The sequence below is a fragment of the Fimicolochytrium jonesii genome (assembly GCF_025526975.1).
Source record: "Fimicolochytrium jonesii strain JEL569 chromosome Unknown EV422scaffold_45, whole genome shotgun sequence".
In the NCBI taxonomy this organism is placed as follows: domain Eukaryota; kingdom Fungi; phylum Chytridiomycota; class Chytridiomycetes; order Spizellomycetales; family Powellomycetaceae; genus Fimicolochytrium; species Fimicolochytrium jonesii.
In genome coordinates, this window is record NW_026515712.1 from 90767 (window position 1) to 108635 (window position 17869).

Here is a 17869-nt window from a genome sequence, read left to right on the forward strand (position 1 = left end):
GTCGATAACTCAAGAAAACTCAAACCTTCAGCATGCTGCTTCTCGTCACCGTCGAGCGGTGGCAGATGGCAACGGGAGACAAAGTCGAAGCTGCAATCATCTGAGTGGCCGACTTCCGGTGGGAAGCAGAAGCAGAGCCATGGAAATATCTGGCCGCAAACATGGGTGCTTACCCGCTGAGGTGGCCCATACGTTTTCCAATGAATCCAACCGCAACTGCCTGTGTGGAGGGTTATGAAGATGGCGCTACTAGTGTTTTGGGACTATATTCCGAACTCCAATACCAACGTACTGTACCAATACCGTGCCAATGACGTCTACGCTGCGCCCACTGACAGCATTGGCGCGCCGGAGTTTCCAATTGACATCATTATTCTGTCTCCCGCCTCACGCGCAGGCTTTCTGGGGCTTGGAATCTGGATTGCGCTCAGATTAAGTGCAGAGTCAGGTGACCCGGTCAGAATTGAATGCGTTTGCTTACGAGATGCCAGCCAATGAGAGGCGTCGCCTGCAGAACTCAGCGTTCGTTCGCGCTTCCCCTCCCGCTGCATTTTTCGCAGTTTTCCCAAGGGCTGGTTTTTTTTTTTGGCAATTCCACAGCTGGAAACTCCCGTTATACCTACGAATCATCAGCGTTCGAGAGGTCGACTGCGAGTATCAGCAACCTTACTACTTCTGGCCTTCTGCTACCTTGCAGCAAGTGCCTTTTGCTCTATCTTCAGGTCGCTCGGCTTCTGAGGACAGGCCAGCGTTACGTCCTCTCGAACCGCTGGGCTCTTAGCAATGACCGAATACGCAGTCTCGGCCGTCGACAACAGCATCGCATCGGCATCGGGACTTGGAGGCGCCATTGAAGGGCAAGCCGTCGAATCACTATATCATGACGGAGAAAAGCTTGTGTTCGAAAAGGATATATATCCGGCTCTTGTGCAACTCATCAAGTGGGTGAAGGAGAGCTCGTCCAATGCACAAACCGTCTCAACCACACTATCGAAGCCAGCCTCCCAGAAGAAATGTGTATCCTCCACCGAACTGCAATTTCTCACATCAGTAATCTCATCCGGATCGCAGAAATCATCCCTGCCAGTGCAGCACCTGTTGGACCTCGTCGCTTCCTTATTATTGCGACCTTGCTGCACTCCCACCATCATCCGTCATTTCCGTGCTCTCCTCGTCGATCTTTGCGGGCGATGGTTATTGGCACTCAAAGATAAAGCATGGGCCAGCAGGATATTTACTTCTACATGCACTTGTGTCAATGAGGACACAGCGTCCGGTGGGTCGGGCGCCAGTCCAAAGCATGATCTGGATGGAAACATCGTTCGAAGCTCCATTGAGAGGGATACGGACGCTCAGAACTTGGAACGGATACTTCTTGCCTTTTCCATCCTCCTACCGACTGCCCCGCAAGTCACGCTTTACGCGGTGCGATGCCTTACACTAGCAAGCACTATGAATCTTTTTGAAGTTGGTTGATGAGCTTTTGTCCTCGATGAGAGAGTATGAAAGTCCGACTAATTTCTGTCTTGACTATAGCACCTTGTCTCGAACATACCGTCAACAATCCGCGTGCGATCATTCGTTCGCAGTCTGTATCGGCTTCTTCGAAAGGATCCCTTGACATTTGTCCCATTAATATCATGGACACCCATCATCACTATCCTACAACACGCCGATGCCGGGGTTCGGGTATACTCGGCACACATCATGGCTGTGGTTCTGGGCATGTCGGACGCTGAACGGAATCAAATGATCAAACGCCACTCGGAGGCGTCCGATCCGAAGGAGGAGCTTCGTCTGCTGAGGATAATAGAGGATGAGGTGGATGCAGAGCAGGAAGCTAGCATGTTGATGGAGGCCTCTGAGGAGACGACGGATTGCAGGCACAACAGCATCGTGATCACCACGTCGGATCTATCGCTTGCGACAGTGGATATGGCTGGCATCCTCCTTCCGTCTGATCCCCACCGTCAGGGTCACTCGCTTGTTCCAACGCTGACGACTCGACGCAACCTGCACCGAATTGGATTGGCCGTTTCCCTGAATGTGCCCACGTTGCTGGAGGGAGAAGCAGGCGTGGGAAAGACGGCTTTGGTGGAAGAGGCAGCGCGGTTACTCGGACGACATGGGTCCCTGCTGAAGATCCATCTGGGCGATCAGACAGACGCTAAGGTTCTGCTCGGCACGTACATCTGCACGTCGACCCCTGGCTCATTCCGCTGGCAGCCTGGAGTTTTGACCACGGCCGTACTTGAAGGGCGATGGATTCTGTTTGAAGATATTGACCAGGCACCATTAGAAGTCATCAGTGTCCTGATACCGTTGCTGGAGACGAACTGCCTTTTCGTAGCGAGCAGGGGCGAGCGGGTGATAGCGAAAGAAGGTTTCCGGGTCTTTGGGACCCGGACAACCGGCACCCACCGATCTGCACGTACTCTTGCTGCTGGGGAGGGCCTGTGGCACAAGATTAGTGTGAAGGCGCTGGACCAGACCGAGGTCGTGGAAGTCATTCAAAGCAGGTTCCCCGGGCTGACTGAACTACGCCTAACCGACGAGATCCTGACCGCGTTCGAACTCGTCAACAAGCTCTACCAAGATAAACAACGCGTGGGTGGCCGCAAAGTGTCATTGCGGGACCTCATCAAATGGTGCACGAGGGTGGAATCCGCCACCAAGCACCGCACCGCCGATACCCACAAAATGGAAATCGACGGCGAATTCCACCTCCCCCTCTCCATCCGCGAAGACGTCCTCCGCGAAAGCGCCGACTGCTTCATCAACTCGATACCCACCAAAGCCTTCCGCGACAAGGCGCTGGAACAGATCGGCGCCGTGCTCGGCGTGGCGCCTCATCGTGTACAGTTCTACACTGAGGTGCATGTCCCGCATTTGCAGGCGGGGCAGGAGACGGTTGTTGTTGGACGTGTCGCGCTACCTGTGCGCCCACGCGACCCGCTTCAGGTGTCGAATCAACGACCCTATGCGCCAACACCATCCAGCGTCCGACTGCTCGAAAGTCTATCAGCCAGCATCATGCATCAAGAACCCTTGCTGCTCGTGGGAGAAACGGGAACGGGGAAAACGACGGTCGTGCAGCATCTCGCTTACTTGACCAACACCCCGCTCACCGTCATAAACATGTCGCAGCAGTCGGACTCTAGCGACCTGTTGGGCGGGTTCAAACCCATCGACGTGAAAGCACTCGCTGCGTCGGTGTTCACGGAATTTGACCAGATATTCGCCGCCACGTTCTCGGCGAAAGCCAACGTAGCTTTCTTGGAGGGGATTCGAAAATCGTTCAAGAACGCGCGATGGGCTGTTTTTGTGAAGGGTTGTAAGATGGGCGTCAAGATGGCCGAGGATATCTTCGCCAAGATGCGGGGAGATAAACTGAGCAGTAGCGAACTGCCGAAAAAGAAGAAAAAGAGCGACAAACGCGTCCTGGACGCCGAGCTGGAATACAAATGGCAGAAATTTGGGAAGACGCTCGCGACATTTGACGCGACGCAGCAGAAAATATCGGCGTCGTTGCTGTTCTCCTTCATCGAGGGCGCGTTGGTGAAGGCGATACGTGAGGGGCACTGGATTCTCCTCGACGAAATCAACCTGGCTACACCCGAGACGTTGGACTGTCTAACGGGTTTGTTGGCCTCCGCGACGTCCAGCCTTGTCCTACTCGAGCGGGGAGACACCGAGCCCGTGCACAGACACCCCGGTTTCCGCCTATTCGCCTGCATGAACCCCGCCAATGACGCAGGCAAGAAAGAGCTCTCACCAGGCCTGCGGGGCCGATTCACGGAGATCTGGGTAGACGCACCCGACGCGACGTTTGGGGATCTGGTTAGTATTGTTAAACAATACCTCCAGACCGTCCTCCCCCCAGCTAAGGCTGGGGAAGATATCTGTGTCGACGTTGCCACGTTCTACACCACCCTCCGAGGTTACGCCGCACAAGGGATCGTATACGACGGGGCGGACCACCGCGTACATTACAGCATGCGAACACTTGCAAGAGCGCTCACATTCGCCGTCGGGACGATCGTGAAGGGGATCTGGGGACTCCGCCGCGGCCTATGGGAGGGTTGCTGCATGACTTTCGGAACGGGGCTAGGAGACGCCAGTCGGGAGAAGATGGAGGCTGTGTTGAGGGAGACGGTTGGCAAGGGGGTCAACTTGAACCGGGGGGTGAAGAACCCGGATGCGGAGGGGGAGGTGCAGAGGCATATTGGGGTTGAGGGGTACTACCTGACCCTTGGTGACGTGGCAGCATCGGACCCGGCGGAGGAGACGTACATCATCACGCCGACGGTGCAACGAAACCTTTCGCATCTTGCGAGGGCGGTTATGTCCGGCAAATACCCGGTGCTGATCCAGGGGCCGACGAGTGCGGGGAAGACAAGTATGGTTGAGTATCTTGCGCGGTTGACGGGGCATACGTGTGTGCGTGTGAATAATCATGAGGGGACGGAGGTTGCGGAGTATATTGGGGGGTGGGGTGAGGCTGAGGAGGTGGATGGGGGGAGTCGTGGGAGGCTTGTTTGGCAGGAGGTGAGTTTTCTTTCCTTCTCGTTCGCCAGCTGGGACCGTTTACTTGTTTGCTGACCAGTTCTCTAATCTCGCAGGGAATCCTTGTCACCGCTCTACGAAAAGGCCACTGGCTCATCCTCGACGAACTGAACTTAGCCCCCTCCGACGTCCTCGAATCCCTCAACCGTCTCCTCGACGACAACCGCGAACTCTTCATCCCCGAAACGCAAACCACCATCCGCCCCCACCCAAACTTCATGCTCTTTGCCACGCAGAATCCGGCAGGCACAACCTACGGCGGCCGTAAACAGCTATCCCGCGCTTTCCGAAACAGGTTCCTCGAGATCCATTTCGGCGATATCCCCACCGCGGAACTGCACATCATTCTCGAAAAACGGTGTGCGATCGCACCATCGTATGCAAAGAAGGTCGTGGGCGTCTACAAAGCACTGCAATCCACACGAGGCCGCGGACGAGTGTTTGAAGGTCGACATGGGTTCGTCACGCTGCGTGATTTGTTCCGATGGGCGGGTCGCGGGAGTGTCGGGTATGAGGAACTTGCGGAGGAAGGGTGGTGCTTGCTAGGTGAACGGATGCGGAGCGATGAGGATAGGCAGATTGTGAAGGAGGTTATTGAGAAGGAGATGAAGGTACAGATTGATCTCGACGCGCTTTATGAGCGTGGGTTTGAGAAGGTTCGTCGAGAGGGGCTGGACAACGCGGAGGTTGCCCAGCTTGTTGATAACATGGTGTGGACGCCTACGACGAAACGGCTGTTTACGTTGGTGTGGAAATGTGTTTCGCACAATGAGCCCGTTCTGTTGGTGGGTGTGACCGGAGCGGGCAAAACGACTGTATGCCAGATTGTGGCAGCCATGTGCGGGAAGGAGCTTCGGATCGTAAATGCGCATCAAGGCAGCGAGGTGGCTGATTTTGTTGGGGGGATGAGACCTATCCGCGGGCGCGACGAAAAGGTGGCGGAGGCATGGGAAGCGATCAACAGCTGTCGGGCGCTATTGCAGATCGACAGCGGTGAAGACAATTTGGAGGAAGCCTTCCGCGCATTGAAAATCGCCTCCGAAACCACTCTGAACGAAACCGACCGTGCCGCCATCGACCGCGCAAAAGAGATGGTAGACCGCTGCAACACCCTCTTCATGTGGAAAGACGGCCCCCTAACGCAATCCATGCGGGAAGGCGCCCATTTCCTCCTCGACGAAATTTCCCTAGCCGACGACTCGGTACTCGAACGCCTCAACAGCGTCCTGGAACCCTCGCAATCTCTCCTCCTTTCCGAGAAAGGGCGTGCGGAATCCCTATCTGCTGTCGAAGGGTTCCGTTTCCTGGCCACGATGAACCCTGGAGGTGATTACGGGAAGAAGGAGCTCTCACCTGCGCTTCGCAATCGGTTCTGTGAAGTCTGGGTGCCTGGTGTGACCAGCCGGGATGATTTGGATGGACTCGTTGTCAAGAAATTGACGATTGGGGGCGTGGAACAGGAACGGGCGACGGTGCTTTCGACGTGGATCATGGATTTCTACGATTGGTTCTCGGCGCGGTTGAGGAAGCCACGCGATGCGGTCGTCTCGTTGCGTGATGTGCTTGCGTGGGTGGAGTTTATAACCAAGTTGGCGACGAGCGGGGTTTTGACGCTGGAGCAGGCGTTTTTGCATGGTGGGTGTATGGTGGTCGTCGATGGTATCGGTGTCAACCCGGCGTATGGCGTCGTCTCTGGGATCGAGGAGATGCGGAAGGAGGTTAGGGGATGGCTGATGCATGCCTGTAGCGCTATCAGCCGCGAGTCGCAAGTGGACGAGTTTGGTGAGGGCGTGGGCGTTGTTACTGACGGGGATAGGTTCGGAGTGGCTCCTTTCAACTTACAGACGGGGCCTATCCCGCCAAAGGAGGTGCGATTCTCCTTCATGGCGCCGACAACGCTGCGAAATCTTTCGCGGGTTCTTCGGGCTTTGCAGCTCGCCAAACCTGTGTTACTAGAAGGAACCCCCGGCGTTGGCAAAACATCGCTAGTCACGACCCTCGCTCAGCTGGCCGGTTTCAATCTGACGCGTATCAACCTGTCAGAGCAGACTGATCTGACTGATCTTTTCGGCACGGATTTACCGGTAGAGGGTACTGGAAATGCTGGCCGGTTCGCGTGGCGAGACGGACCCTTCTTGAACGCTATGAAGCGAGGCGAGTGGGTCCTCCTTGACGAGCTGAATCTGGCGTCCCAGCAGGTGTTGGAAGGCCTGAACGCGTGTCTCGATCATCGTGGAGAAGTCTATGTGCCCGAGCTCGACCGAGTGTTCAAGAAAGGCGCCAACTTCCGTGTCTTCGCTGCACAGAATCCGCAAGGACAAGGTGGAGGCCGTAAAGGACTTCCGCGCAGTTTCGTCAACCGGTTCACTACCGTGTACGTTGAAGCCCTGACTGAAGCGGACGTGGGGCAGATCGTGTCTGGCGTTTTTGGCGCCGGGGTGGAGGTGGAGACTATTGAGAAATTGGTGCGGTTCAATGAGCGCATGAAGGAGGAGACGATGGAGAAAATGCGGTTTGGAAGCCGGGGCGCACCGTGGGAGTTCAATCTTCGAGATGTGGTTCGGTGGGTAGATCTGGTCAAGACGGGAGGCCAACCGCGGTTGTTTTTGGAAATGATGTACGCACAGAGGATGCGCACACCACAGGATAGGGAGAAAGTTCGCGCGCTTTTCGACGATGTTTTCGGTGACGGCCCAGAGGAGCTCCGACGACCGCAGTGGAGGGTTACGGATAATCTTGTATCGATCGGAGCCGCGTCGATGGAGCGAAGGGCCAACCGCGCCGGGTACGGAACACAAGGTTCGGTGCCAATCGACCGCCTTCACGTCATTCCATCCGCTCTACCCACGTTGGAAACGTTGTTGAAATGTGTTGAGATGGGCTACATGCCGATCCTTACCGGGCCTGCTGGCAGCGGTAAAACGGGCCTTATCCGGCTGTTGGCGGGCATGTGTGGGGTCACGCTCAAGGAGTTTAGTATGAATCCGGGTGTGGATAGTGTTGAATTGCTCGGTGGCTTTGAGCAAGCTGATCTAGTGCGGCGGCGGAAGGCGACATTTGAGGCGATCCATCGAGTTGCGGAAGTGGCGGTCCGCCAATTGGTCGCTGGGGGTAATGAGGAGGTCGTCTTGGGAAAGCAGGTTATGATGGAGTGGGACACACTTCGTTCGACTGATGAGACCAGCATCGATGGTCTGCGAGACTTTGCAGGACGGTTGGAAGCCCTAGTCTCTCACCTGCGCATCGACCTCATCGAACGTTCGTTGCCGACCTTCGAAAGCATTCGCGACCTCATCATTGCGTACGAAGACACCATCCTCCACGGCACACATGGTACCTTTGAATGGGTGGACGGTACGCTCATCAAGGCCATGGAGGAAGGACACTGGATTCTCCTCGACAACGTCAATCTTTGCCCATCCAGTGTACTGGATCGTCTGAACCCCTTACTCGAGTCTGGTGGTGTCCTTAATGTCACTGAAAGGGGACTGGACGCTTCCGGCGAAATCCGCATTGTTGGGCAGCGGAACGGGTTCCGTATCTTCATGTGCTTGGATGACCGGTTCGGAGAAGTCAGTCGTGCGATGAGGAATCGTGGTGTTGAAATATATGTGGACGACATCTTGAACCACGACGAAGCGGATCGCAGTCGACTTCTTGGCGGTGGAGCGCTTTCGACATTGGTTGCCAGTAGTACCGAGGCTCAAGAGGAGAGTGCCGCTCTGAACATCCGACAGCTTGGGATGGTAGGACGTTTGGCGGCAGAACGCGCTCAAAGGGGCGATTCCATCAGCGATGCAATTCGGTCTTCCCTCGCCGAGGTACGGGACGGAGCTCATGAGATCGTACATCAAGCCCTGCGTACGTCCGATGGGTTTGCGGCGCCTATGATATTCCCGCAATTTATATCCGGAAACTTCGTGCTGGAAGAGTCTGAGCTAGCGCAGATTGCGGTCGATGGAGCGTATCTCCAATTCCTCATGGCGACAAACCCGCACACGAGTGAAAGAGCTGCTTTGTTTTTGGCTGCCGCTAAGGTGTTCGTCGAGGGGACCACCACTGGAAGTCTCGAAGTGCGCAAGACTTGGGTTTCCCACGTGGCGGGCAGTGTTCAGGCACAGGATCAAATCGCAAATCATGCTTTGAAGCTCGCAGAAGCTGCTTTGAACATGCCAAGCACGGATTTGCAGGTTTTCCGAGAGGCGGTGGTTCCTTCGGAAGCGCTGCGACAGTTACCCGTGGATCTCAGGCATCTTCGTCTCCGCGTTGGAGAAATCGTCAAGGAACGGCCTGAGTGGCGACCTTATGTGGATGCCCTGCGGTTACAGGACCTCGCGAGACGACTGGTCTGGATCGACGTCACGGATGAAAACGCGGCACAATCACTCGGCGTCGAAATCAGCGTCCTGGAAAAGTCGCGCCTCCACTCCTGTCTCAAGATTGGTGAAAGCGAGTTGGAGCATCCGGTAGTCGCCACGCTCTACCCATTGATGGGAGCGCTTCGAGCAGCATTCGAACATTGGATGAAGCACCAAGACTATCACGCTTACATCACCGCCAACATGTCGAAGGTTGAGGCGATCCTTGATCAGCGGGATGTGTTGTGGACTTGCCTGCAGTCTCCTGATGTTCCTTTCGAGGAAGTTTTCACTGCTCTGCGACGCCTGCGGAAAGCATGCACCGCGTGCGAGCTCTGCACCGTGAAAAACGACAGTGACGAGAACGTCATCCAGCTGAACACGATTTTGGCACAGGCGTTGGACCTCATTGGGGCGGATGGCTTCGAGGGGATGAGCCTGCTGTGGAAGAGGGGATCCGTGTCAGTGCTGAAGGACCGAGAGCTGTTCGATCTGGAACAGGCGTTTCGTGGCGTCAATCAGCAGTTTCAGATCTGGAATGCCGCCTTCCCTCATTTCTGGGGAGGAGTTGGCCACCCGGCCCTCTTGATCGATGAAGTCGTGAAGAAGAGCATCATGGACGGTGTTGCCACTCTGTACTACTTGAACGAAGATGCCGGAGCGTCAGGGAAGGCTGAGTTCCTGAACATTTTGCAACGAGTTCCGGAAACGGTCATAGGGAGGATCAGTTCGCTCACTTCTGAGATCGAGGCGGACGCCGAGGCTATCAGCGCCGATAAGCATATTGAGGCCGCGTCGCTGGTGGAGATTAGAGGAAGAGTCGCTTTAGACGTCGTCACAAAGTATGCTAGCAGAGCGTCCAAGCTGGGACTGTGGGGTCTGCTGGATGCCTCGTCGCTCATCTCGGAGCTGGTGATCTTGAATCGATTGGGAGAAGTCGTGGCAGGAGGTGTTACTAAGGTGAATGGTGTATTTCACATCTACTTCACCGTTCAGTCGCTAACCATGCTTCTTATTGACAGGCGGATCTGTCGCAGCTGGTCGAACCAATGAAACGTCACCAACAGATGGTTTTAGCGCAAACCTCGCGGGCTCCGTTAGACATTGAGCCAATGCAAAGGCTCATCTGGTTATGCGAGTCCGGACCGCTGACTGACAACGAGCTCCGGAGTTTCGCCGTTTCCATCCACCTCGATGCTTCGTATCGCTGGCATCGTGCACTGTGGAGTAACGGCTCCTCGTTCTGGGCAGAGCAAATGGAAGACTCTGATGCACTACGGGCTTTGAACTGCGATGTCCTCGACATCATCCGAGGCAAAACGGTTTTGCAACCAAGCGATCAACGATATGGAGGGCCGGTCATGCTTGAGGGAGGGTCTGCTAGTCGATTCTGCCTGTACCTGTCCGGCGCCTCCCGGGATGTTCCGCTTTATGGATACGCGGGGAAAGTCAACCAGCTACGGGGAGTGACCAACTACTTGGCCTCCGATCTCTCGTCGAGCAACAAGATCGATGTCGCTGTGGAGGACATGAAGATGCTGATGACAAACATTACACAGGTACGTGGCGGATGCTGTTTTAGTTCGCTTGCAAGGACGTCCACTGATGACAATTATACTGTTACAGTTCCTTCGTAATCACGAGAAGGCATTCACTTCTGACATCCATCAAGAAATCATGCGGCTCGTAAATCTGATGAAGGACGCTCTACTTGACGGCCAGACAACCGTGGGCACATCTCACGCTGCAGAGCTGTCTAGCCTTCTGGAAATGTCCACTTCCCAAGTGGCTCGTTCTCGATTGGTTCATTACATGCGCCCGTGCTTGGCGGCCATCAGCTCGTGCTCCCCGACGCAGCCGGACGAGAAGTTCCTGCGCGGTAAAGCTTGGGTTTGCTATGCAATGGCATTCCTTCGCTCTTACATTCCAGACATCCCTGTCGATCCTGCTTCTGGGCCAGCGGTGAAATTGAAGTTCATGGAGCAAAATGCCGCTACTCTGCGGGCTGAGCTACATGTCCGCTCGGAAGTTGATCGACTTTTGACAGGGAACCGAGAGAACGAACTCACTCAAGAGCTGCGTTCCCGACTGAAGAAAGTGACGTCGCGCCGTCAGGGGTGGGCGGCTCGTGTAGCTCTGCGCCCAGAGAGACCGCAGATGAAGGAAATCATTACCGATTTGAGACAGCTGGGATCACACATTCTCGCCGACCAGTCGGTTTCCGGTTTGATGGAGGACCTGTCGCAAAACACTCTCGCCCAGGGTGCACTCGCGAAAGAAAGCCATTTGCAGGACACGCTTGCGGCGCTTGTCGACAGGTTGGAGACCAAGTACCCGCTATACCGCGACATCTTGCAGCCCATTTACCTGGGGGTGTATCAGCTGAAGTACGGACTTCGCCTGATGGTGCAATCTCTTCGACAGAGGTTGAGAGCGGAGAGAGTATCGACGGAGGAGCTTGTTAAATCTACCATCAGGTTCATCGATGTTTGCAGTCTGGATAATCTCGAAAACCAATTGCGCGATTACAAATCCTTGATGCCGGTCGAAGACGCTCATCAACAATACCAGCATAACGTTGAGATCGTGACTGCCTTTTTGGCCCGAGCAGAAGCGTCGCTTCACCTTCGCTCGGTCGTGTCTCTCCCGACGTTACAAGCTACGCATGTGTTATTTGCGAACCTGGTGGACACCTGGTCGGCAGTTGAGCAACGCAAAGTGGACAAAGCGAAAACGGACGCTGAGCTTTACAAGTATAAGGAGCAAAAGCATGACCTCCTGACGGAAGACGAGCTGGAAGAGGTAGAATTCCGTGAGCGGTTCCCTGATTTCTATGCCGAGTACGACACAGGCAACGCGACCGCAGCAGCGAACGAAAAAGAAACCACCGACGTTCCTGAAAATGTTTTTGAGTTTGACACGAAGATCGCGCAGGACATTCGTCTCCACCACCGAAACATTGTCGCTTCGTGGAACGGACAGAAGAACGATGCGGTCCGCATTGAAAAGATCTGGCACGATACTTTCATGAAGTCTTACCAGAGTGGAGCACGACTGGTGCGCGCTCTCCGCATGCTTCCTCCAAGGGACGTAGACGTCGTCGGCCATGGAGGACTTTTTTACGCCTCCGCTACCGTCTTGAGAGATTTCGTATCCGCGAGCAGTGACACTGAGCAAGAAGCAGACGGTGCTGCTGGCCAATACGATTTCTATCGAGACGAAAACATTCCCGAGGCGCGAAGGATTCTCGATCTTTTGTCGGCTCTCGATGGCCGAGTTGGCGAGCTACTCTCACAATGGCCGGAACATGCGGTCTTGGGACAAATCTCGGCACTGTGCGAAAGGATTGTGTCTTTCTCTGTGGCAGCTCCTGTGATGAAGCTGTTAACCGGACTAGAGATTTTGCTTCAGAAATGTCAAGATTGGGAGGCTTACGCTAGCCGGGATGTGTCTTTGAAGGTTCATATGGACGCGATCGTTTTACTGATCGTACAGTGGCGCAAGTTGGAGCTCAAGAGCTGGCGGGAACTTCTGGAAGTCGAAGACAGGAAGAGTCAACAGGATGCGAGTGGTCTCTGGTTCCATCTGTGGAAAACGGTGTTCGGTCTTGCTATGGATCCTGCGGTTGAGTCTCAGGTGGGTTATTCGAGTCGATTCATCAGTAAATCACCGTAGCAGCTAATCACAATCGATTTTTGATCTTAGGTCAACGGCGAAACCACCGAGGATCTTCCTGTTCAGGATCTTCTGGCCACTTTGGATCACTTTTGCTTGGGATCAGCACTGGGTCAATTCGAAACTCGTTTAGATATGATCCACGTCTTCCATCAGCATCTGCTAGCTGTCGCGCCAACCGTAACTGATAGCGCACAACGACGTATTCGAGTGGTCGCCAATGTTCTGCATAACGTCTTCCGATACTATTCGTTGTTCGTGGCCCAAGTGAAATCGACGATTGAGCAACAGAGGAAACCAATCTGGAAGGAGCTGAATGGATATGTGCAGATCGCAACGTGGAAGGACGTCAACGTGTATGCTCTCCAAGAGAGCGCGAAACGGACCCATTACCACCTGAACAAATTCATTAAACGGTACCGCGTTATTCTCAATCTGCCGGTAAGACAAGCCGTGACTGCCTTCCACGACATTCTTCAAATATCCAATGAGGATGCGCAAGATCGACTTGCGTCGCTCATCTCGCGGACGGCAAAAGCCGCTGAAAACATCACTGCCATGACACCGGTCAGCGGCTTGACTGCAACAGACATAGCTCGACCACCAGCGCGCACTTCGGAAACCACTTCCAAGATCGAACATTTTGTGAAGAGGATGAAAAAACATTGCTCGGCTATGGTTGCCGAGCACGCCGGTCAGACCGGGAGCGAAGGGGTGGATGAGTTGGCCACGACTATTCTTGAACGCATCAAAGCTTTCCAAGCCATCAATGCCGACCTCAAAGGAGGGTCCAAAATGGCGAAGAGTCAGCAATCCGTTCGGAAGATGGCCCTCGTTGACCTCCTGAAATACCTCGCTTTCCTCGGACTCTCTCCGCGCTGCACTCAAAAGTATCTCGAGCAGCGAGAGTCGTCTTTCATCTGCACACTGCATGAAATCAAGATGAACCGGAAACTTCTGCTTTCGGGAAGGGACGCACAGATTTGGTTGGGCAAGGATCTTGCCGATGTTTGGGAGAAGGCTGACCATTACTTCTACCGGGTGGTCGCGAAAATGTCGAAGGTGCGCGAGTTGGAAATCACTGCCTCCGCCGACCTGTCTCGATCGGAAGTGGAAAAGGCCGTTAGTTACCTGGAGCATCTGTTGCACCAGAGCATCGAGGAGCGACGTGTCTTCGCCGCGTCAGCGGATAGCCTCCGCAATCTCAAAGCGATCGGCGCACAAATGGATGTCTTGTTTTCGAGGACCAGGACGGGAAGAGATGGACCCGCCTCGAGCCGTGTCGTCGTCGATCTCCTCTCCGGTGAAAAGGACTTGATTGATGAAGCGCTGTTAGTCGTGACTCAAGCTTGCATGTTGTACACGACACACATGAAGGCTGGCAATCAACCGATAGTATCCAACCCCTTGGAGAAAAGCCGACAAGTCCTGACCACATTGAAGGAGGTTGTCGACACTACTTTCACGCGACACGTCGTGAATGGCGTTCCAACCATGGCGGTGCAAGACATGGTTCATGCCGCAACGGAACGAATCGGTACCGTTGGCGAATTGGTGGTTAGCATTGAGCACTTCTCCTCAACGGCAGGGGTTCAAGCATATGTTCCCAAGCAAGCGGCTGAGCTTTTAAGGAGCAAGCTCGCAGCACAGACGTCGCGGACGAACGAGATCGTCAAATCCGTACCTGAGCAATGTGATGAACAGAGTGCTTTGTCGCGTGATTTCATGGAAAGCGTTGATGCCCTCGTCAAGACGATTCTGGTGGCTTTCCAGGGCCTGCAGAAAACGGCAACCGCGAATGCGAATGGGACACCTATGGAGATTGTTGACGAAGAAGCAGAGGACTTCGGTCTGCGCAAGCGCCATTTCATGGATGCACATAAGCAACTGTGTGTTCACGCTGCGTCTCGACCCATGGCCGCGATATTCGAAGCGGTCTGCCATGTCACACGAGTTTTGGATGCGAACGTGCGTTTGGCAGACGACTTGAGTCGGGAACACCTGGAGACGCTGATCTCGGTGTACCCCTTACTTTCTCAGTATCTGCTCGCGTTCGAATACCGCTTGTTTGAGGGCATTCTGCATCACAAGTCCACTCTGAAACTCGCGTACATCTTGTGCAATACATTCGGATCGTTGTTCAAAGATGGATTCTGTGTACCGAAGGATCAGAAGGACGACGGCAACGAGGATGAGGGCGATGAAGGCGAAAACGTGGCGGGAACTGGCATCGGGGAAGGAGAGGGAAAGAAGGATGTCAGTGACGAAATCGAGAATGAGGGGCAAGTTGAAGAGATGAAGAACAACAATGCCGCTCCTGAACCGGACAAGAAGATCGAGGACGAGGATGACGGCATCGAGATGGACGCCGATTTCGAAGGCAAGCTCGAGGACCTCGATATGAATGATCAGGAAGACGACGACGATGCCGAAGACAACGATCAGGGTGAAGAAGCTGATGAACAGATGGGCGATATAGATGACAACGCTGAGGTGCTTGATGAAAAGATGTGGGGTGAGGATGATAAGGACGAAGCTGGAGATGGCAAAGATGAGAAGATGGAAAAGGATGCTCCGGCGAAGGATTCTGCAGGAGAAATAGAGATGGCGGCGAAAGAGGATGCAGGGGAAGATGAGCAGAATAAAGAGAAGGAGAAAAACCAGCCCGAGAAAGATAAGCAGGGAGATGCGAATACCGCTCCGGAAGAAAAAGACGATGGCGAAGACGATGATCAGATTAACGAGGATCATGAGGACAAGTACGAAGAGAATCACGGGGTTGACATGAAGCCGGCCGATCAGCCGGAGGAACAACCACCGAAAGAAGAGGGGGCTGAAGAGGAAGACGCTGATCTCCCCGATCAGATGGAAATTGATGATGCAGATGAGAACGACGAAAACACGCAAGACCAGACAGAGACGCAGAAAGGTGGTGGTGACGATGAAACGAAGGCCGACATGGAAACAACTTCCCATGAGGAAATTGGTCCTGAAGACCCGGATTCCGACCTCATGGAAGACGAGCTCCAGCTCCCAGATGAAGCCAACGAGGAGGAAGGAGGCAACCCGGAGCCCGAGTCCCTGGCTGAACCTGAAGACGAAACCGAAGAGATGGTTGCGGAAGACCTCGAGAAGCAAAACATCCCAGAATCAGCAAACGGAGTCGAGGAGCCCCCAGCGCAACAAGATGAACAAACGGAGCAAGGGCCTGAGCAGGACCAGTCTCAAGCCGTTGATGATGCGGTGGAGCAGAGCACGCAGCCGTTTGGGGTACAAGGCGCATCGGGCGAGAAATCCTCGGCAAATATGCAAAACGAAACTATGGATGAAGAGCTGGCGGAGCAAGGAGCGGATGCCAATGCGGATTCCAGTGCCCGAGGCACCGATAGAAAAGATCGTCAGGCCAAGTCAACACCTACGGAACAGCGAAATTCGGAGAACCGCGATCCCAACCCTCGCAGGAGTGTCGGTGACGCCTTGAAGAAGTGGCTCTCGCGCCTCAAAAACATTTCCGACTCCCCCTCGGACGAGCCTGACAATGACTCCAAGCAAAAGCAAGACGAGGCCATCGGTGACGAAGCAATGGATTTCGAGTTTGTGAAGGAAGATGAGGAATCGGCTGATGCACAAGCAATGGGCGATGCCACTGCCCAGCAGATGGCTGAGATGGACACGAAGGCGCTGGCTGACGATAAGGAGGAAGCGGAGTACGATGCTGATGATCCCGATGAAGTGATACCGGAAACGGATCCCGACACCGAAGAGCCCATCGAGAAGAGCCAACCGGACCGACCATCGGGAACCAGAAACGAAAAGCCATCGGGCGCCATCGATCTGGGCAAGAACCAATCTGATGAGAAGGATGATGAGGAACCCTCATCCAGCAAAAAGGAGGTGGACGGCGAGCAAGCCATGGACACTGACGACACGGATGCATTACCTGTGACAGACGACACCCGGCAATCAGGCAAAGAAGAACCACCGTCAGAAGAAGACAGATTGGACGATGAGGAGATCCTGCCGTCTCTGGACACGAAGGCGTACGAAGAGCTCAGACATGAACTCGAGCGGACGGTTGCGGAGTGGCGGGAAAGCGGGCAGGACCCGGTGGAAGCCCAGGAGCTGTGGCGGAACTACATCACGTTGACCAGGGATCTATCCTACGCGTTATGTGAGCAATTACGGCTGATCTTGGAACCAACTCTTGCTACCAAACTCATGGGAGACTATCGCACCGGAAAACGCCTCAATATGCGCAAGATCATTCCGTATATCGCGTCCCAGTTCAAGAAGGACAAGATCTGGATGCGTCGAACGAAACCGTCCAAGCGCACGTACCAGATCATGATAGCAATCGATGACTCGCGGTCCATGGCGGAATCGCGTTCCGTGCAGTTGGCCTACGAGTCGCTGGCTGTCATCACCAAGGCTCTCACGCAACTGGAGGCCGGCGATGTCTCCGTCCTGAGTTTTGGAGAAGATATCAACTTGTTGCATCCTTTCGACCAGCCGTTCTCGGACGAAGCGGGAGGTGATGTCCTTCGACGATTCACATTCGGGCAAGACCGTACGAATGTGCAAAGTATGATGGAGACCGCTATGGGGGTTTTGGATCACGCCCGGTCGATGGCGTCTGGGAACGGTGCGGATCTCTGGCAGCTGCAACTCGTATTGTCTGACGGGCTCTGCGAAGATCACGAACTCGTACGAGCGCTGGTGCGCCAAGCAGCAGAACAACGCATCATGGTCGTCTTCATCGTCCTCGACAACCGTCCTGAGAAGGATTCCATCGTCAAGATGACCAACGTCACGTACGGCACCGACCGTGCCACCGGTCGACCCACTCTGCAGATGAACCGGTATATGGATACATTCCCGTTCGATTACTACGTCGTGGTCAAAGATGTGGAGCATCTCCCTGAAGTTTTGGCAGATACCCTGAGGCAGTACTTTATGTTCGTCTCGTAGGCGCTTTTTCGGCAGATATTTACATAACTTATTAATTAGCATATTCCAACATGTACATAGCTTCCATCACTTTAAACTAGAAGAGAATATCATATGATTGCCGGCGTTACTGGCAGGAAATCACACGAGTGTGTTTACAGATTGTTGTCTTGTGGAGATTTCTCGTCGAAGACGCAGCAACACGTCCATAACGACCACAGTGAGCCCGTGGGTTCTCTCGGGCGAAGAAGTCCCGTTTCCGAGCTAACCGAGAAAGAACCCGAGGAAGCCGAGGACACTTCTGCCTCAGAAAGGTCTCCATC

At 54.4% G+C, this 17869-nt stretch overlaps 1 protein-coding gene across 1 annotated transcript; it reads left to right on the top strand.

The window, feature by feature from the left end:
* Positions 1-783: 783 nt before the first annotated feature.
* EV422DRAFT_572412 (uncharacterized protein) lies at positions 784-17567 on the top strand (the record flags this gene model as incomplete). The annotated part of the gene is made up of 7 exons (XM_053073119.1): positions 784-1425; positions 1537-4548; positions 4623-9884; positions 9947-10483; positions 10551-10803; positions 10855-12560; positions 12630-17567. 7 exons carry the CDS (start codon positions 784-786, stop codon positions 17565-17567), a joined length of 16350 nt encoding a protein of 5449 aa, XP_052920794.1.
* Between the last annotated feature and the right edge of the window lie 302 nt (positions 17568-17869).